At 38.9% G+C, this 22,340-nt stretch overlaps 1 protein-coding gene across 1 annotated transcript; it reads right to left on the bottom strand.

The window, feature by feature from the left end:
• Window positions 1-345: 345 nt before the first annotated feature.
• Window positions 346-5,695, bottom strand: LOC143263681 (uncharacterized). The gene is made up of 3 exons (XM_076528465.1): window positions 4,747-5,695; window positions 455-4,314; window positions 346-399 (listed from the first exon to the last, which is right to left on the bottom strand). Exons 1-3 carry the CDS (start codon window positions 5,693-5,695, stop codon window positions 346-348), a joined length of 4,863 nt encoding a protein of 1,620 aa, XP_076384580.1.
• Between the last annotated feature and the right edge of the window lie 16,645 nt (window positions 5,696-22,340).

The raw sequence follows: 22,340 nt of genomic DNA, 5'->3' as shown, positions 1-22,340 counted from the left end.
GCTTTCAACGAAATTGTTTACTACGGGTGTTCTGGCATTTCGATTGCTTCGTCCAAAATATGCTATTTCCTAGGGCCTTAGGTCCCTGGGTTATCCACATCTGGCAATTTTCCGCTTCCCAAGGACGGACGTAGATGGTCAATAATGTTTGACTCGAGGACACCATTTTTCCTCGCTTGATTTATAAAGGTTCCGTCATACAACGGAACATTCTCCCCCCGTTGAGAGGGTACTGATCAAGATCAAGTTGACAGGTGTGTGTGTGATGGTGAGTGGTTGTTTATGTTTGTATGTCTGAATTTACTTGGCTAATATTAAGATATATATGATTGGGAACTTAAAATGCTACATTACAATGTTGGCGACGCTTGGTATGGAATAGAAGTTTTGCCTTATGACCTATAAGATTAACAATAGTGAAACCTTTTTCCTATTCACATATTTCATGTCCTACCATGGTTAAGTTGTTCTCTCGTGGTCGATCCTCCGAGTGACACAATAACGGTACAAGTTTTTTCACGCTCCGGTCGAACACGTTTGAGGCTATCCTGACAGTAGCTACGCGAACAATGCCGTCGGAGCCTGGGTGAGTTTTAATGATTCGTCCGAGAGGCCAGTGCATTGAGGGTACGTTGTCTTCTCTGAGCAGAACGATTGCACCTTCGATGATGGAATGTTGACCCCTGGTCCATTTATTGCGATTTGCCAATTCATTCAGATATTCACGATGCCAGCGCTTCCAGAAATGTTGTTTCAATTGTTGAACACGCTGCCATGCTGATAATCGATTTGCAGGGGTTCCTTGTAGATCGCGATCGCGCAAGCTCGTGAGTGCATCACCGATGAGAAAATGACCTGGAGTGAGTGCGAGGAGGTCGGAGGGATCTGAAGAAAGTGGAGTGAGGGGTCGAGAGTTGAGGATAGCTTCGACATCGATAATCAGTGTATTAAGCCCTTCAAATGTGAGTAACTCCGGGCCTACGACGCGTTTTAGATGATATTTAAAAGACTTTACCGCAGCTTCCCATAAGCCTCCAAAATGTGGAGCTTGTGGAGGAATAAAATGCCAATTGATGGCTCGTTCAATGAGGAAGGTATTGATTTTTTTGAGATGGTCGTCTGATCGTAAGAGTTCTCGGAGTTCTCGTAGTTCATTATTGGCTCCCTTGAAATTTGTACCGTTATCTGAATATAAGTTCACACAAAATCCCCTTCTTGCGATGAATCGACGTAATGCTCCAATGAATGCTTCGCTGGTTAGGTCACTGACTAGTTCAAGATGAATCGCTTTTATTGCGAGACAAACAAAGACTGCCACATAAACCTTGACTCGACCGCGGTTGCGGTGTTGTTTTTCTTTGATAAAAAAAGGTCCGCAGTAGTCGATTCCTACGTTTGTGAATGGACGCGATTCTGTCACTCGTGCTATTGGTAGATTACCCATAATATATTCCACGGATGGAGGACTTGCTCGCCGGCAACGTACACATCCATGAATGGTTCTCCATACCAGACTTCTACCGTCTATTGGCCAGTACGTTCGTCTTAGTGAATATAACGTGGTTTGTGCTCCCGCATGTAGAAGATTCTTGTGTTCATTCATTATGATGCAGGTGGTGATATGTGATTTTGGAAGGAGAATTGGATGTTTTTGAGAGTAGGTCAGAGTTGAGTTTTTGAGACGTCCTCCCACTCTCAGAAGTCCGTCTTGATCGAGAAATGGATTCAATTTGGCCAGTTTTCCGTGTAGATAGGGATCCGATTGACGACGAAGCGCCAGTATTTCTGTTTTGAAATATATTTCCTGGAGCATTCTGAGGATGGTAACCCTTGATTGGGATAGTTCAGAAACAGTCAGGCTTCCCTTAATGATTCGACCCGGCCTCCATCGCCGACAGAGTGCAATGACTCGCACTAATTTTGTCCATGATGAATACCGTTCGAGGATTTTCGCGTCTTTTGTGACAGGAATTGTTGCCATGCAAATTGCGATTTTTCGCTCCGGATCGTTAATGTGTAGAACTGTTTCCCAAGTAGGCCAGTGCGAGTGCTCTTGTTGGAGCCAAGATGGACCGTTCTGCCAAACGGATGATTGTAAAAAGTCTTTAATTGTTTGACCCCGCGACAACAAATCTGCAGGGTTGTCTGTAGAACTGACGTGGCGCCAATCTGTGATGGTTGTAGTTGATTGAATTTCAGACACTCTGTTAGCGACGAAGGTTTTTAAGGTGTGTGGTGAGGATCTCAACCAATGTAAAACTATCGTGGAATCTGTCCAATATACTGTGTGTTCGATCTGCAGGTCTAGTGCCTTCTTCACGGTGGTCATGAGCGATGCTAGCAACACCGACCCACATAATTCGAGTCGCGGAATGGATTTGCTCTTTAAAGGTGCGACTCTGGATTTTGCGACTAGAAGTTCCACGATTGTCTCCCCGTGATTGTTCTGAGATCGAATATACACGCAGGCCCCGTAGGCTCTTTCGCTAGCATCGCAGAACCCATGTAGTTCAATGTTGGATGCAGATTGAATGATGGTTTTTCGCCGGAATCTTGCCTGGTTGAGCAGAGGTAATTGAGAGTAATATTGACTCCATTTATTGTGTATTGCCATGGGTAAGGATTCGTCCCAATCGATTCTTAAAGTCCAGAGCTCCTGAAGGATTAGTTTTGCCGTAATGATGACTGGTCCTAATAGGCCTAGAGGGTCATAAATTTTTGCAATTTCTGAACTAATAAAGCGTTTGGTGGCGCGGGGTGTGTGGAGAATGGGTCTAACAGTGTAGGTGATGGAGTCATCTGCCGAATTCCAGACTATCCCTAAAGTTTTGACGATTGATGATTCGCCTAAATGTAATTGTTGATTTATGTTTTCGTCGGATAGATCTTCGAGTAAACGTTTGTCGTTGGATGCCCATTGCCTGATGTGTAACCCTGCTGTGTTGAGTAATGATGTTAATTCCTTGCGCAATGAGATGGCTTCTTGGATCGTGGGGGTTCCAGTTATCAGATCGTCTACATAGAAATCTTGTTTTAAAACTTTGGACGCCTGGGGAAACCGGTGATGTTCATCGTCCGCTAATTGGGTTAAGCATCGTATGGCCAAATAGGGCGCTGCTGATAGTCCGAACGTGACGGTGTTCAGTTGGAACGTCTTAATGTTGTCGTTATGGTCTCGCCAGAGTACTTGTTGAAATTTCCTATCTTCTGGACGTATTAAAAATTGTCGGTACATCTTTTCGATGTCACCAGTGACAACGTATTGATGTGTGCGGAATCTCAGAAGAATATACAATAAATCATCTTGGATTTTGGGGCCAGTATGTAGTACGTCGTTGAGTGATAGACCCGTGCTTGAGGCAGCTGATCCGTCGAAAACGATGCGGAGCTTGGTGGTTTGGCTGGACATCTTGAGTACCCCGTGGTGTGCAAGGTAATAGCCTTCGTTGGGATCAGGGATCTCGGACATGTGGCCAAGATCCAGATATTCCTTAAAAATAGCTTTATACTGATTGTTTAACTCCGGATCTCGTTTTAACCTTCTTTCTAAGGATAGAAATCGTTTATAGGCTGCTGACTTCGATTCTCCGAGTTTTGGTTTGTCGTTGTTGAATGGAAGTGATACGACGTATCTTCCTTCCGCGTTTCGTGTGATCGTGTTTTTGAAATATTCCTCACATGCTGTTTCTGCTTCTGAGAAATGAGGTATTTGTGGACCGTCTTCAATTTCCCAAAAACGTGTGAGATCGAATTGGAGTGATGTGTGTGTGTGGCATGAAGCACTTCTTATTGGTTTGAATGTGGGTGCGCTCCCCCCGATTACCCAACCCAACATTGTTTTCTGGAGATATAGGTCTGGGTCATCGGGTTGTGAAAGATTGATCTGACCTACACTTAAAATGGATAATGCCGTGCCGGCCCCTAACAGCATGTCGATTGGTGCCGGGCGGTGGAACGTAGGATCTGCGAGTTCGATGTTTCTTGGGATGTTTAGGGTAGCGCGATCAATTGTATCGCCTGGAATTGCGGTTGCAATGTTGGGCACGACTAAAAAGGTGAGAGTTCGTTGATAGTTCTTGATTCTGGAACGGATGGTGGCCTTGACGATGTGTTTCGCTACAGTAGTGAGAGTATCGAGCGCGCCGACCGGAATAGAACAATGTTTTAGAGGTAAGGAGAGTTTCTTTGCAAGATCTTGTGTCATGAAATTTGTGGTCGAGCAGGTGTCGATTAAAGCCCGGCATGTCACTGGTTTATGTGTCTTACTGATAGCGTGGATGATTGCCGTAACCAAAAGGTCGTTTGATTGGGAGTCTACAATAAAAATGTTGTGAGTGTCCCTGTCCCTTGAGATCCCACGAGGAAATAGTCACCGATTGCACAAAGGTTGGTTTGGCTCAGTGATTTCTTCTTGTGGAGCTGTAGTTGATTTGGATGTGTGTGTGGTCGTAGTTGCGGAGGTGGAGGGTTTCTGATTCACCGTATCGTTTGGTTGATGTATAAGAGTGTGGTGACGTTGGTTGCAAATTCGGCATGTGAAAATCGAGCGGCATATGTTAGTGGTGTGGCCAGGTCGTAAACAATTGTGGCACAATGAATTTTTAGTAGCATTTTCTAATCGCGTAGTGGGGGAAGCTGAATTGAAGACTTCACAATCCCGAACCATGTGTGACCCGTTGCAGATTGGACATTGCGCAGGTTTGGCGGTGAAAAATGTCTGTGTCTTCGAGTAGTTTGCGTGGATACTTTTAGGAGATGTATTTACTGAGGGGTGACGAGTTCTGGAGATTAGATTGGTTCCGTTGACAACTATTGAACAGTTTGCTCGTTTTCGTAAGAATTTGATGAGGTGCGTGTATGATGGCATTTGCTTGTCTGGTAACGTGAGTTCCCATTGCAAAATTGTATCTGAATTGAGTTTTGATAGGATTGTTGATATAAGAAGTGTGTTCCAAGTTGCTACGGGTTCCCCGAGATTGTTTAATGCGCGTAGATGTTGATTCAAGGTGTCTAGTAAATCGTCGATTGCTTCGGGTGTGTCTTTTGCGAGCTTCGGAATCTCTCGAATCGCATCACAATGTCGTAAAAGGGTTTTGCGTAGACAGTCGAATTTTTCTTTCAGTATTTCAATGGCGGCAGGATAGTTCACATCGGTCGTTGTTAACGATTTGATGCATGCGGCGGCCTTCCCGGTGAGGGTTGATCTTAGGTATTGCAATTTTTGCACTAAGGTGAGGTTTTCGTTGCGGTCGATCGTCGATGAAAACAGGTCGTAGAAGGATGACCAATTTTCAATGGTTCCGTCGAATGTCGGTAATCGCATCTCCGGTAATTTTACGGCTATGGGGGCTGATACGATAGATGCTGTTGACTCAGTAAGGTTGTTGCGCGTGTTGTTCCGTGACTCGTCTTGTTGAAGAATTCGTTTTGCACGAGCTACAACTGCGTAATAATCGCATTGGATCTCTGATCGTCGCGTTTCTTCCGATGAATCTAGCGTTTCTATTTCGAATTGTATATCATCGAACCGATTCCATGATTTAACAAGTCCATTGAGATGTTCTGTTATTAATAGTTTATCGCAGTGATCTGGATCTTGTGAATTGTCCAGAACTCTGGTAAGTGTTGTGATTTGACCGATAATGTTACCACGTTTGCGGCGTAACGTGCTGATTTGGATGTCTGCGGAAGCCATTGTAGGAAAACGGGACGCGATATGGGAATCGATGATGCTATGAATGAGCCTACCTTTGTGATGCGAAGAATTGAATGATTGGGTTTTGCTGATGTTCCTGTTTCCTTGTGGCTCTGAAGGCGGATGTGTACTAGGATTTCAGAGTTGCTAGCGTGGATCGGCCTGATACTGGTGGTGTTGTGATCCTATGAATGATCATCTGTTGGTTGTGTTGTCGATGTCTGTTGAATTCACAAACACTAAATCCGGCTCGAAGGACCAATGTTTTTCCGCGTATTTGATATTCGCGGTTCCCTACGACTTTTCAAGTTGCTAGGGATACTAAGCTGAGTTTTTTTTCTTTAACTTGGAATATATTTGAACATTCAAATTCACATCGATACAGAGTATAATTTTTAGAGAGTAGACTATTCCGTGTTCGGGTTGGTGGAAGAATGAATGTTGTGTGTTGTGTCTTCTCGGAGGTAAGTTCGGTGTGGGTGTGTTCTAAATTTGGGACAGTCGGATTTGTGGATTATTCATTTTTTGCGAGGAGTGAGGGAAACGGTCGCCCTGACTGATTGGAGTACAAAATTCGAAAGGTGACCGCCCCAAACTAAGGGTCACCCGCAGGTAGTGCTCGTGCCCTCGGGTGACGCCCGCGAAGTAACCCGAGTGTCCCAAGGATAAGCCGTAGCAAACAATGATCCGGAAAATGCCTCTTCTCGGTGGAACATGCATATCGTAAAAAACGGCTAGAATTGACATTTGGTGACCAACTGTGGGTCATAAAAGAAATACTTGAATAGAAGACGGAAATGGCTTTCAACGAAATTGTTTACTACGGGTGTTCTGGCATTTCGATTGCTTCGTCCAAAATATGCTATTTCCTAGGGCCTTCGGTCCCTGGGTTATCCACATCTGGCAATTTTCCGCTTCCCAGGGACGGACGTAGATGGTCAATAATGTTTGACTCGAGGACACCATTTTTCCTCGCTTGATTTATAAAGGTTCCGTCATACAACGGAACAACTTGCGATATAATTGAAACAGCTTCAAATGCAGACAAAACAAACGAGTTAGCTTCACATCAGTGCGAAACAAATGATTTAGCTTCATATCAAAGCGAAACACATGATTTGGTTTCAAATCAACGCGATGTAGAAGGTTTAGCTTCAAATACTCTCGATATTAGTGATATAGCTTCAATTGCAGACAGAACAAACGAGTTATCTTCAAATCCATGCGAAACACATGATTTAGCTTCAAATTCATGCGAAACAAACGAGTTAGCTTCAAATCCATGCGATACACATGATCTACCTTTAAATCAATGCGAAGTAGAAGGCTTAGTTTCAAATACATGTGAAACAATTGATTTATCTTCAGATAACTGCGACATAAGTGATATTGCTTCAAATGCAGGCGTAACAAACGAGTTAGCTTCAAAGCCATGCAAAACGAATGATTTAGCTTCAAATACTTGCGGTATAAATGAAACAGCTTCATATGCAGGCGGAACAAACGAGTTAGCTTCAAATCCATGCAAAACACAGGATTAAGCTTCAAATCCATGGGAAACAAATCATTTAGCTTCAAATCAATGTGATGTAGAAGGCTTAGCTTCGAATCCATGAGAAACAAGTGATTTAGCTTCAGATACTTGCGATATAATTGATATAGCTTCAACTGCAGGCGAAACAAACGAGTTAGCTTCCAATCCATGCAAAACACATTTTTTAGCTTCAAATCAATGCGAAGTGGAATGCTTAGCTTCAAAACCACGCTAATCAAATGGTTTAGCTTCAAATACCTCTGATAAACATGATTTAGCTTCAACTGCATGAGAAACCATCGTGTAAGCTTCAAAATCAAGCGAAACACATGATTCAGCTTCAAATCAATGCGAAGTAGAAGCCTCAGCTTCAAATCCATGCGAAACAATTGTTTTAGCTTCAAATACCTCTGATATACATGATTTAGCTTCAACTGCATGCGAAACAATCGAGTTAGCTTCAAATCCATGCGAAACACATGATTTAGCTTCAATTTCATGCGAAGCAGAAGGCTTAGCTTCAAATCCATGCGAAACGAATGGTTTAGCTTCAAATTCTTGAGAATTTAAGTGATATAGCTTCTTAATGCAGGCGAAACAATCGAGTTAGCTTCAAATCAATGCGAAGTAGAAGGCTTATCTTCAAATCCATGCGAAACAAATGGTTTAGCGTCAAGTACTTGTTTTATACATGGTGTAGCTTCAAATGCAGACGAAACAAACGAGTTAGCTTCAAATCAATGCGAAGTAGAAGGCTTATCTTCAAATCCATGCGAAACAAATGGTTTAGCTTCAAATACTTGTGTTATACATGATTTAGCTTCAACTGCATGCGTATCAAACGAGTTAGCTTCAAATCCATGCGAATCACATGATTTAGTTTCAAATTAATGCGAAGTAGAAGATTTAGCTTCAAATCCATGCGAAACAAATGGTTTAGCTTCAAATACTTGTGATATACATGATTCAGCTTCAACTGCATGCGGAACAAACGAGTTAGCTTCAAATCCACGCGAATCGAATGGTTTAGCTTCAAATACATGTGATATACATGATTTATTTTCAAATGCACGCGAAGCAAAAGAGTTAGCTTCAAATCAATGCGGAACACGTGATTTAGCTTCAAATCAATGCGAAGTAGAAACCTTAGCTTCAAATCAATGCGAAACAAACGGTTTACCTTCTTATACTTGTGATATACATGATTTAGCTTGAACTGCAAACGAAACAAACGAGTTATCTTGAAATCCATGCGGAACACATGATTTAGCTTCAAATCAATGCGATGTAGAAGGCTTAGAATCAAATACATGAGAATCAACTGGTTTAGCTTCAAATACATGTGATATACATGATTTATCTTCAAATGCAGGCGAAGCAAAAGAGTTATCTTCAAATCTATGCAAAACACATGATTAAGCTTCAAATCAATGCTATGTAGAAGGTTTAGCTTCAAATCCAAGCTAAACAAATGATTCAGCTTGAAATCGATGCGATAGAGATGGCTTAGCATCAAAGGCAAGCGAAACACATGATTTAGCTTCAAATCAATGCGATGTAGAAGGTTTAGCTTCAAATCAATAAGAGGTAGAAGGTTTAGCTTCAAATCAATAGAATGTAGAAGGTTTAGCTTCAAATCAATGCGATGTAGAAGGTTTAGCTTCAAATCCATACGAAACACATGATTTAGCTTCAAATCAATTCGAAGGACAAGGCTTAGATTCAAATCCATGCGAAACAAATGATTTAGCTTCAAATCAATGCGAAGTAGAAGGCATAGCTTCAAATCCATGCGAAACAAATGGTTTAGATACAAATACTTGTGATATACATTATTTAGCTACAACTGCATGCGAAACAAACGAGTTAGCTTCAAATCCATGCGAAACACATGATTTAGCTTCAAATCAATGCGATGTAGAAGGTTTAGTTTCAAATCCATGCGATACACATGATTTAGCTTCAAATCAATGCGATGTAGTAGGTTCAGCTTCAAATCCATGCGACACAATTGATTTAGCGTCAGATACTTGCGATATAAATGATATAGCTTCAAATGCAGGGGAAACAAATGAGTTAGCTTCAAATAAATGCGAAGTAGAAGGCTTAGCTTTAAATTCATGCGAAACAAATGGTTTAGCTACAAATACTTGTGATATACATTATTTAGCTACAACTCCATGCGAAACAAACGAGTTAGCATCAAATCCATGCGAAACACATGATTAAGATTCAAATCAATGCGATGTAGATGGTTTGCTAAAAATCCATGCGATACACAAGATTTAGCTTCAAATTAATGCGATGTAGTAGATTCAGCGTCAAATCCATGCGATATAAGTGATATAGCTTCAAAAGCAGGAGGGACAAACGAGGTAGCTTCAATTCCATGCGAAACAAATGATGTAGCTTCAAATCAATGCGAAGTAGAAGGCGTAGCTTCAAATCCATGCGAAACAAATGGTTTAGCTACAAATACTTGTGATATACGTTATTTAGACTTAACTGCATGCGCATAGAACGAGTTAGCTTCAAATCCATGCGAAACACACGATTTAGCTTCAAATCAATGCGAAGTAGAAGGCTTAGCTTCAAATCCATGCGATACACAAGATTTAGCTTCAAATCAGTGCGATGTAGAAGGTTTGGCTTCAAATCCATGCGACACACATGATTTAGCTTCAAATACTTGCGATATAAGTGATATAGCTTCAAAAGCTGGAGGAACAAACGAGGTAGCTTTAATTCCATGCGAAGCAAATGATTTAGCTTCAAATCAATGCGAAGTAGAAGGCGTAGCTTCAAATCCATGCGAAACAAATGGTTTAGCTACAAATACTTGTGATATACGTTATTTAGACTTAACTGCATGCGCATCGAACGAGTTAGCTTCAAATCCATGCGAAACACATGATTTAGCTTCAAATCAATGCGATGTAGAAGGTTTAGTTTCAAATCCATGCGATACACATGATTTAGCTTCAAATCAATGTGATGTAGTAGGTTTAGCTTCAAATCCATGCGACACAATTGATTTAGCGTCAGATACTTGCGATATAAATGATATAGCTTCAAATCCATGCGAAACAAATAATGTAGCATCAGATACTTGCGATAAAATTGATATAGCTTCAAATGTAGGGGAAACAAACGAGTTAGCTTCAAATGTATGCAAAACACATGATTAAGCTTCAAATCAATGCTATGTAGAAGGTTTAGCTTCAAATCCAAGCTAAAGAAATGATTTAGCTTCAGATACTTGCGATATAAGTGATATAGCCTCAAATGCAGACAAAAAAAACGAGTTAGCTTGAAATCTAAGCGAGAGAAATGATTTTGCTTAAAATCGATGCGATGTAGATGGCATAGCTTCAAATGCAAGCGAAACACATGATTTAGCTTCAAATCAATGCGATGTAGAAGGTTTAGCTTCAAATCCATGCAAAACACGTGATTTAGCGTCCAATTAATACGGAGTAGAAGGCTTAGCTGCAAATCCATGCGAATCAAATGGTTTAGCTTCAAATACTTGTGATATACGTTGTTTAGATTTAACTGCATGCGCAACGGACGAGTAAGCTTCACATCCATGCCAAACACATGATTTAGATTCAAATCCATGGGATGTAGAAGGTTTAGCTTCAAATCCATGCAAAACACATTATTTATCTGCAAATCAGTGCGAAGTAGAAGGCTCGGGTTCAAATCAATGCGTTCAAATGGTTCATCTTCAAATACTTGTGAGAGACATGAGGTAGCTTCAACTTCATGCGAAACACATGATTTAGCTTCAAATCAATGCGATGTAGAAGGTTTAGCTTCACATGCACGCAAAACACGTGATTTAACGTCCAATTAATGCGAAGTAGAAGGCTTAGCTTTAAATCCATGCGAAACACATGATTTAGCATCTAAGCAATGCGAAGTAGAAGGCTTAGCTTCAAATCCATGCGAAACACATGATCTAGCTTCAAATCTGCGCGAAGTAGAAGGCTTAGCTTCAAATCCATGCGAATCAAATGGATCAGTTTCAAATCCATGCAAAACACGTGATTTAGTTTCCAATCAATGCAAAGTAGAAAGCTTAGCTTCAAATCCATGCGAAACACATGATGTAGCTTCAAATCAATGCGATGTAGAAGGTTTAGCTTCAAATCAATGCGATGTAGAAGGTTTAGCTCCAAATCAATGCGATGTAGTAGGTTTAGCTTTAAATCCATGCGAAACAAATGATTTAGCATCAGATACTTGCGATATAACTGAAATAGATTCAAATGAAGGGGAAACCAATGAGTTAGTTTCAAATCGATGTAAAACACACGTTTAAGCTTCAAATCTATGCGATGTAGAAGGTTTAGCTTCAAATCAATGCGATGTAGTAGGTTTAGCTTCAAATCCATGCGAAACAAATGATTTAGCATCAGATACTTGCGATATAATTGAAATAGATTCAAATGAAGGGGAAACCAACGAGTTAGTTTCAAATCGATGTAAAACACACGTTTAAGCTTCAAATCAATGCGATGTAGAAGGTTTAGCTTCAAATCCATGCCAAACACATGATTTAGATTCAAATCCATGGGATGTAGAAGGTTTAGTTTCAAATCCATGCGAAACACATTATTTAACTGCAAATCAGTGCGATGTAGTAGGTTCAGCTTCAAATCCATGCGGCACATATGATTTAGCTTCAAATACTTGCGATATAAGTGATATAGTTTCAAATGGTGGCGAAACGATCGAGTTAGCTTCAAATCCATGCGAAACACATGATTTAGCTGCAAATCAATGCGATGTAGAAGGTTTATCTTCAAATCCATGCGAAACAAATGATTTAGCTTCAAATCAATGCGAAGTAGAAGGCATAGCTTCAAATCCATGCGAAACAAATGGTTTAGATACAAATACTTGGGATATACATTATTTAGCTACAACTGCATGCGAAACAAACGAGTTAGCTTCAAATCCATGCGAAACACATGATTTAGCTTCAAATCAATGCGATGTAGAAGGTTTAGTTTCAAATCCATGCGATACACATGATTTAGCTTCAAATCAATGCGATGTAGTAGGTTCAGCTTCAAATCCATGCGACACAATTGATTTAGCGTCAGATACTTGCGATATAAATGATATAGCTTCAAATGCAGGGGAAACAAATGAGTTAGCTTCAAATAAATGCGAAGTAGAAGGCTTAGCTTTAAATTCATGCGAAACAAATGGTTTAGCTACAAATACTTGTGATATACATTATTTAGCTACAACTCCATGCGAAACAAACGAGTTAGCATCAAATCCATGCGAAACACATGATTAAGATTCAAATCAATGCGATGTAGATGGTTTGCTAAAAATCCATGCGATACACAAGATTTAGCTTCAAATTAATGCGATGTAGTAGATTCAGCGTCAAATCCATGCGATATAAGTGATATAGCTTCAAAAGCAGGAGGGACAAACGAGGTAGCTTCAATTCCATGCGAAACAAATGATGTAGCTTCAAATCAATGCGAAGTAGAAGGCGTAGCTTCAAATCCATGCGAAACAAATGGTTTAGCTACAAATACTTGTGATATACGTTATTTAGACTTAACTGCATGCGCATAGAACGAGTTAGCTTCAAATCCATGCGAAACACACGATTTAGCTTCAAATCAATGCGAAGTAGAAGGCTTAGCTTCAAATCCATGCGATACACAAGATTTAGCTTCAAATCAGTGCGATGTAGAAGGTTTGGCTTCAAATCCATGCGACACACATGATTTAGCTTCAAATACTTGCGATATAAGTGATATAGCTTCAAAAGCTGGAGGAACAAACGAGGTAGCTTTAATTCCATGCGAAGCAAATGATTTAGCTTCAAATCAATGCGAAGTAGAAGGCGTAGCTTCAAATCCATGCGAAACAAATGGTTTAGCTACAAATACTTGTGATATACGTTATTTAGACTTAACTGCATGCGCATCGAACGAGTTAGCTTCAAATCCATGCGAAACACATGATTTAGCTTCAAATCAATGCGATGTAGAAGGTTTAGTTTCAAATCCATGCGATACACATGATTTAGCTTCAAATCAATGTGATGTAGTAGGTTTAGCTTCAAATCCATGCGACACAATTGATTTAGCGTCAGATACTTGCGATATAAATGATATAGCTTCAAATCCATGCGAAACAAATAATGTAGCATCAGATACTTGCGATAAAATTGATATAGCTTCAAATGTAGGGGAAACAAACGAGTTAGCTTCAAATGTATGCAAAATACATGATTAAGCTTCAAATCAATGCTATGTAGAAGGTTTAGCTTCAAATCCAAGCTAAAGAAATGATTTAGCTTCAGATACTTGCGATATAAGTGATATAGCCTCAAATGCAGACAAAACAAACGAGTTAGCTTGAAATCTAAGCGAGAGAAATGATTTTGCTTAAAATCGATGCGATGTAGATGGCATAGCTTCAAATGCAAGCGAAACACATGATTTAGCTTCAAATCAATGCGATGTAGAAGGTTTAGCTTCAAATCCATGCAAAACACGTGATTTAGCGTCCAATTAATACGGAGTAGAAGGCTTAGCTGCAAATCCATGCGAATCAAATGGTTTAGCTTCAAATACTTGTGATATACGTTGTTTAGATTTAACTGCATGCGCAACGGACGAGTAAGCTTCACATCCATGCCAAACACATGATTTAGATTCAAATCCATGGGATGTAGAAGGTTTAGCTTCAAATCCATGCAAAACACATTATTTATCTGCAAATCAGTGCGAAGTAGAAGGCTCGGGTTCAAATCAATGCGTTCAAATGGTTCATCTTCAAATACTTGTGAGAGACATGAGGTAGCTTCAACTTCATGCGAAACACATGATTTAGCTTCAAATCAATGCGATGTAGAAGGTTTAGCTTCACATGCACGCAAAACACGTGATTTAACGTCCAATTAATGCGAAGTAGAAGGCTTAGCTTTAAATCCATGCGAAACACATGATTTAGCATCTAAGCAATGCGAAGTAGAAGGCTTAGCTTCAAATCCATGCGAAACACATGATCTAGCTTCAAATCTGCGCGAAGTAGAAGGCTTAGCTTCAAATCCATGCGAATCAAATGGATCAGTTTCAAATCCATGCAAAACGCGTGATTTAGTTTCCAATCAATGCAAAGTAGAAAGCTTAGCTTCAAATCCATGCGAAACACATGATGTAGCTTCAAATCAATGCGATGTAGAAGGTTTAGCTTCAAATCAATGCGATGTAGAAGGTTTAGCTCCAAATCAATGCGATGTAGTAGGTTTAGCTTTAAATCCATGCGAAACAAATGATTTAGCATCAGATACTTGCGATATAACTGAAATAGATTCAAATGAAGGGGAAACCAATGAGTTAGTTTCAAATCGATGTAAAACACACGTTTAAGCTTCAAATCTATGCGATGTAGAAGGTTTAGCTTCAAATCAATGCGATGTAGTAGGTTTAGCTTCAAATCCATGCGAAACAAATGATTTAGCATCAGATACTTGCGATATAATTGAAATAGATTCAAATGAAGGGGAAACCAACGAGTTAGTTTCAAATCGATGTAAAACACACGTTTAAGCTTCAAATCAATGCGATGTAGAAGGTTTAGCTTCAAATCCATGCCAAACACATGATTTAGATTCAAATCCATGGGATGTAGAAGGTTTAGTTTCAAATCCATGCGAAACACATTATTTAACTGCAAATCAGTGCGATGTAGTAGGTTCAGCTTCAAATCCATGCGGCACATTTGATTTAGCTTCAAATACTTGCGATATAAGTGATATAGTTTCAAATGGTGGCGAAACGATCGAGTTAGCTTCAAATCCATGCGAAACACATGATTTAGCTGCAAATCAATGCGATGTAGAAGGTTTATCTTCAAATCCATGCGAAACAAATGGTTTAGCTTCAAATGAATGCGAAGTAGGAGGCTTAGCTTCAATTCCATGCAAAACAAATGGTTTAGCTACAAACACTTGTGATATACATTATTTAGCTACAACTGCATGCGAAACGAACGAGTCAGCTTCAAATCCATGCGAAACACATGATTTAGCTTCAAATCAATGCCATGTAGAAGGTTCAGCTTGAAATCCATGCGACACATGTGATTTAGCTTCAAATTCTTGCGATATAAGTGATATAGTTTCTAGAGCTGGAGGAACAAACGAGGTATCTTCAATTCCATGCGAAACAAATGATTTAGCTTCAAATCAATGCGAAGTTGAAGGCATAGCTTCAAATCCATGCGAAACAAATAATTTAGCATCAGATACTTGCGATATAAGTGATATAGCTTCAAATGTAGGGGAAACAAACGAGTTAGCTTCAAATCTATGCAAAACACATGATTAAGCTTCAAATCAATGCTATGTAGAAGGTTTAGCTTCAAATCCAAGCTAAATAAATGATTTAGCTTCAGATACTTGCGATATAAGTGATATAGCCTCAAATGCAGACAAAACAAACGAGTTAGCTTGAAATCTAAGCGAAAGAAATGATTTTGCTTAAAATCGATGCGATGTAGATGGCTTAGCTTCAAATGCAAGCGAAACACATGATTTAGCTTCAAATCAATGCGATGTAGAAGGTTTAGCTTCAAATCAATAAGAGGTAGAAGGTTTAGCTTCAAACCAATAGAATTTAGAAGGTTTAGCTTCAAATCAATGCGATGTAGAAGGTTTAGCTTCAAATCCATACGAAAAACATGATTTAGCTTCAAATCAATTCGAAGGACAAGCCTTAGATTCAAATCCATGCGAAACAAATGATTTAGCTTCAAATGAACGCGAAGTAGAAGGCTTAGCTTCAAATCCATCCAAAACAAATGGTTTAGCTACAAATACTTGTGATATACATTATTTAGCTAGAACTGCATGCGAAACGAACGAGTTAGCTTCAAATCCATGCGAAACACACGATTTATCTTCAAATTAATGCGATGTAGAAGGTTTAGCTTCAAATCCATGCAAAACACGTGATTTAGCGTCCAATTAATGCGAAGTAGAAGGCTTAGCTGCAAATCCATGCGAATCAAATGGTTTAGCTTCAAATCAATGCGAACTAGAAGGCGTAGCTTCAAATCCATGCGAAACAAATGGTTTAGCTACAAATACTTGTGATATACGTTATTTAGACTTAACTGCATGCGCATCGAACGAGTTAGCTTCAAATCCACGCGAAACACGTGATTTAGCTTCCAATTAATGCGAAGTAGAAGGCTTTGTTTCAAATCCAAGCGAAACAAATGGTTTAGCTTCAAATACTTGTGATGTACATTATTTAGATTTAACTGCATGCGCAACGAACGAGTTAGCTTCAAATCCAAGCGATACACAAGATTTAGCTTCAAATCAATGCGATGTAGAAGGTTCAGCTTCAAATCCATGCGACACATATGATTTAGTTTCAAATACTTGCGATATAAGTGATATAGCTTCTAAAGCTGGAGGAACGAACGAGGTATCTTCAATTCCATGCGAAACAAATGATTTAGCTTCAAATCAATGCGAAGTAGAAGGCTTAGCTTCAAATCCATGCGAAACAAATAATGTAGCATCAGATACTTGCGATAAAATTGATATAGCTTCAAATGTAGGGGAAACAAACGAGTTAGCTTCAAATGTATGCAAAACACATGATTAAGCTTCAAATCAATGCTATGTAGAAGGTTTAGCTTCAAATCCAAACTAAACAAATGATTTAGCTTCAGATACTTGCGATATAAGTGATATAGCCTCAAATGCAGACAAAACAAACGAGTTAGCTTGGAATCTAAGCGAAAGAAATGATTTAGCTTAAAATCGATGCGATGTAGATGGCTTAGCTTCAAATGCAAGCGAATCACATGATTTAGCTTCCAATCGATGCGATGTAGAAGGTTTAGCTTCAAATCAATTAGAGGTAGAAGGTTTAGCTTCAAATCAATAGAATGTAAAAGGTTTAGCTTCAAATCAATGCGATGTAGAAGGTTTAGCTTCAAATCCAAACGAAGCGCATGATTTAGCTTCAAACCAATGCGATGTAGAAGGTTTATCATCAAATCCTTGCGAAACAAATGATTTAGCTTCAAACACTTGGGATTTAAGTGATATAGCTTCAAATGCAGACGAATCAAACGAGTTAGCATCGAAATCCATGCGATAGACGTGATTTAGCATCGAAACAATGCGAAGTAGAAGGCTAAGCTTCAAATTAATGCAAAAAAAATGGTTTAGCTTCAGATACTTGCGATATAAGTGATATAGCTTCAAATGCAGGAGGAACGAACGAGATAGCTTCAAGTTCATGCAAAACACACGATTAAGTTTCAAATCAATGATATGTAGAAGGTTTAGCTTAAGAAACGATGCGACACAAATGATTTAGCTTCAGATACTTGCGATATGAGTGATATAGCTTCAAATGCAGACGAAGCAAACGAGTTAGCTTCAAATCCATGCGAAACACATGATTTAGCCTGCAAATCAATGCTATGTAGAAGGTTTAGCTTCAAATCCAAGCTATACAAATGATATAGCTTCATACACTTGCGATATAAGTGATATAGCCTCAAATGCAGACGAAACAAACGAGTTAGCTTGAAATCTAAGCGAAAGAAATGATTTAGCTTAAAATCGATGCGATGTAGATGGCTTAGCTTCAAATGCAAGCGAATCACATGATTTAGCTTCAAATCAATGCGATGTAGAAGGTTTAGCTTCAAATCCAAACGAAGCGCATGATTTAGCTTCAAACCAATGCGATGTAGAAGGTTTAGCATCAAATCCTTGCGAAACAAATGATTTAGCTTCAAACACTTGGGATTTAAGTGATATAGCTTCAAATGCAGACGAATCAAACGAGTTAGCATCGAAATCCATGCGATACACGTGATTTAGCATCGAAACAATCCGAAGTAGAAGGCTAAGCTTCAAATTAAGGCAAAAAAAATGGTTTAGCTTCAGATACTTGCGATATAAGTGATATAGCTTCAAATGCAGGAGGAACGAACGAGATAGCTTCAAGTTCATGCAAAACACACGATTAAGTTTCAAATCAATGATATGTAGAAGGTTTAGCTTAAGAAACAATGCGACACAAATGATTTAGCTTCAGATACTTGCGATATGAGTGATATAGCTTCAAATGCAGACGAAGCAAACGAGTTAGCTTCAAATCCACGCGAAACACATGATATAGCTGCAAATCAATGCGATGTAGAAGGTTTAGCTTCGAATCCACGCGAAACAAATGACATGGCTTCAAACACTTGGGATATAAGTGGTATAGCTTCAAATGCAGACGAATAAAAGCTTCAAAATCCATGCGATACACATGATATAGCTTCACATCAATGCGAAGTAGAAGGATTAGCTTCAAATCTGTGCGGAACAAACGATTGAACTTCAAACACTTCGGATATAGGTGATATAGCTTCAGCTGCATGCGAAACAAACGAGTTAGCTTCAAATCCATGCGAAACACATGATTATGCTTCAAATCAATGCGAAGTAGAATGCTTACCTTCAATTCCATCCGAATCAAAAGGTTTAGATTCAAATACTTGTGATATACATGATTTCGTTTCAACTCTATGTGAAACAAACGTGTTAGCTTCAAATCCAAGCAAAACACATGATTTAGATTCAAATCAATGCGATCTAGAAGGCTTAGCTTCAAATCCATGCAAACACGTGATTTAGCTTCCAATCAATGCGAAGTAAAAGGCTTAGATTCAAAGCCAAGCGAATCAAATGGTTTAGCTTCAAATACTTGTGATATTCATGATTTAGTATCAACTGGATTCGAAACAAACGAGACAGCTTCAAATCCATGCGAAACACATGATTTGGCTTATAATCACTGCGAAGTAGATGGCTTAGCTTTAAATCCATGCGAAAAACATGATTTGTGTTCAAATCAATACGATGTAGTAGAATTATCTTCAAATCCATTCGAAACAATTGATTTAAATCAAATACTTGCGATTTAAGTGTTTTAGATTCAAATGCAGGCGAATCAAATGAGTTAACTTCAAATCCATGCAAAAGAAATGATTAAGCTAACAATCCCTGCGATATAAATGAAGTTGGTTCAAAAGCAGTCAAAACAAACGATTAGTTTCAAATCCATGCGAAACACATGAATGTAATGCGAAGTAGAAGGCTTAGAAGGCTTCAAATCCATACGACACAACTGATTCAGCATCAAATACTTGCGATATAAATGATATAGCTTCAAATGCAGGCGACACAAACGAGTTAGCTTCAAATCCATGCCAAACACATGATTTAGCTTCAAATCAATGCGATGTAGAAGGTTTAGCTGCAAATCAATGCGATACACAGGATTGAGCTTCAAACCAATGTGAAGCAGAAGGCTTAGCTTCAAATCCATGCGGAAAAAAAGATTTTTCTTCAAATACTTGCAATATAGGTGTTATAGCTTCAAATGGAAGCGAAACAAAAGAGTTAGCTTCAAATCCAAGCGAAACACATGATTTGGCTTCAAATCAAAGCGAAAAACATGATTTGGCTTCAAATCAAAGCGAAATAGAAGGCTTAGCTTCAAATCCATGCGACTCAAATGGTTTAGCTTCAAACCAGTGCGAAGTAGAAGGCTTAGATTCAAATCCATTCGAAACACATTATTTAGCTTCAAATCAACGCGAAACACATGGTATAGCTCCGTATTCTTGCGAAACAAATGCGTTAGATTTAGATACTTGTGAAAAACATGATTTAGAATCAACTGCATGCGAAACAAACGTGTAGAGGTTCAAATCCATGCGGAACACATGATTATGCTTTAAATCAATGGAAACTAGAAGGCTTAACTTCAAATCCATGCGAAACACATGATTTAGCTTCAAATCAATGCGAAGTAGAAGGTTTAGCTTCAAATCCGTGCGAAGCAAATGATTTTGGAATGAAATACTTGCGATATAAGTGATATAGCTTCAATGCAGGCGCAACAAAAGAGTTAGCTTCAAATCCATGAGAAACACATGATTTAGCATCAAACCAATGCGAAGTAGAAGGTTTAGCTTAAAATCCGTGCGAAGCAAATGATTTTGGAATGAAATACTTGCGATATAAGTGATATAGCTTCAATGCAGGCGAAACAAACGAGTTAGCTTCAAATCCATGAGAAATACATGATTTAGCTTCAAATCAATGCGAAGTAGAGGGATTAGCTTCAAATCCATGCCCAACAAATGGCTTAGCTTCAAATACTTGTGATATACATGACTAAGATTCAACTGCATTCGATACAAACGAGTTAGCTTCAAATCCAAGCGAAACAAATGATTTACCCTCAAATACTTGCGTTTTAAATGAAATAGCTTCAAATGCAGGCGAAACAAACGAGTTAGCTTCAAATCCATGCGATACACATGATTTAGCTTCAAATCAATACGAAGTAGTAGGCTTAGCTTCAAATCAATGCGAAACAAATGGTTTGGATTCAGATACTTGTGATGAACACGATATAGAGTCAACTGCATGCGAATCAAACGAGTTAGCTTCAAATCCCAGGAAAAAACATGACTTAACTTCAAATCAATGCGAAGTAGGAGGCTTAGCTTCAAATCCATGCGAAACAAATGATTTACCTTCAAATACCTGCGGTTTAAATGAAATAGCTTCAAATGCAGGCGAAACAAACGAGTTAGCTTCAAATCCATGCGAAACACATGATCTAGCTTCAAATCTGCGCGAAGTAGAAGGCTTAGCTTCAAATCCATGCGAAACACATGATGTAGCTTCAAATCAATGCGATGTAGAAGGTTTAGCTTCAAATCAATGCGATGTAGAAGGTTTAGCTCCAAATCCATGCGAAACACATGATGTAGCTTCAAATCAATGCGATGTAGAAGGTTTAGCTTCAAATCAATGCGATGTAGAAGGTTTAGCTCCAAATCAATGCGAAGTAGAAGGCTTAGCTTCAAATCCATGCGAAACAAATGATTTTCCTTCAAATATCTGCGGTTTAAATGAAATAGCTTCAAATGCAGGCGAAAAAAACGAGTTAGCATTAAATCCATGCGAAACACATGATTTAGCATCAAATCAATATGAAGTAGAAGGCTTAGCTTCAAATCCATGCGAAACAAATGATTTACCTTCAAATACCTGCGGTTTAAATGAAATAGCTTCAAATGCAGGAGAAACAAACGAGTTAGCTTCAAATCCATGTGAAACACATGATTTAGCATCAAATCAATATGAAGTAGAAGGCTTAGCTTCAAATCAATGCGAAACAAATGATTTGGCTTCAAATACTTGTGATAAACATGATTAAGCTTCAACTGCATGCGAATCGAACGAGTTAGCTTCAAATCCAAGGGAAACACATGATTTAACTTCACATCAATAGGAAGTAGTAGGTTTAGCTTCAAATCAATGCGAAACAAATGATTTGGCTTCAAATACTTGTGATAAACATGATTAAGCTTCAACTGCATGCGAATCGAACGAGTTAGCTTCAAATCCAAGGGAAACACATGATTTAACTTCACATCAATAGGAAGTAGTTGGTTTAGCTTCAAATCAATGCGAAACAAATGATTTAGCTTCAAATACTTGTGATAAACATGATTTAGCTTCAAATACTTGTGATAAACATGATTAAGCTTCAACTGCATGCGAATCAAACGAGTTATATTGAAATCCGAGGGAAACACATGATTTAACTTCAAATCCCTGCGGTTTAAATGAAATAGATTCAAATGCAGACGAAAAAAACGAGTTAGCATCAAACCCGTGCGAAACACATGATTTAGCATCAAATCAATATGAAGTAGAAGGCTTAAGTCAAATCCATGCGAAACATGTGGTCTAGCTTCAAATACTTGTGATGAACACGATTTAGAGTCAACTGCATGCGAATCAAACGAGTTAGCTTCAAATCCCAGGGAAACACATGATTTAACTTCAAATCAATGCGAAGTAGGAGGCTTAGCTTCAAATACGTGCGATACAAGTGGTTTAGCGTCAAATACTTGTGATTAACGCGATTTAGAGTCAACTGCATGCGAATCAAACGAGTTAGCTTCAAATCCCAGGAAAACACTTGATTTAACTTCAAATCAATGCGAAACAAATGA

This window comes from Megalopta genalis, unplaced genomic scaffold (genome assembly GCF_051020955.1).
Source record: "Megalopta genalis isolate 19385.01 unplaced genomic scaffold, iyMegGena1_principal scaffold1113, whole genome shotgun sequence".
Taxonomy (NCBI): domain Eukaryota; kingdom Metazoa; phylum Arthropoda; class Insecta; order Hymenoptera; family Halictidae; genus Megalopta; species Megalopta genalis.
This window is presented reverse-complemented; position numbering and strand designations above follow the sequence as displayed.

Bases quoted from the DNA above. Each gene is read 5' to 3' on its own strand.
- LOC143263681 (XM_076528465.1), bottom strand. From the start codon at position 5,695: ATGGCTTCCGCAGACATCCAAATCAGCACGTTACGCCGCAAACGTGGT. The intron at 4,315-4,746 runs GTATCCACGCAA...TTTTTATTGTAG, and splicing joins AGTAAATACATCTCCTAAAA to ACTCCCAATCAAACGACCTT. The intron at 400-454 runs GTAGGACATGAA...TTAATCTTATAG, and splicing joins GAGAGAACAACTTAACCATG to GTCATAAGGCAAAACTTCTA.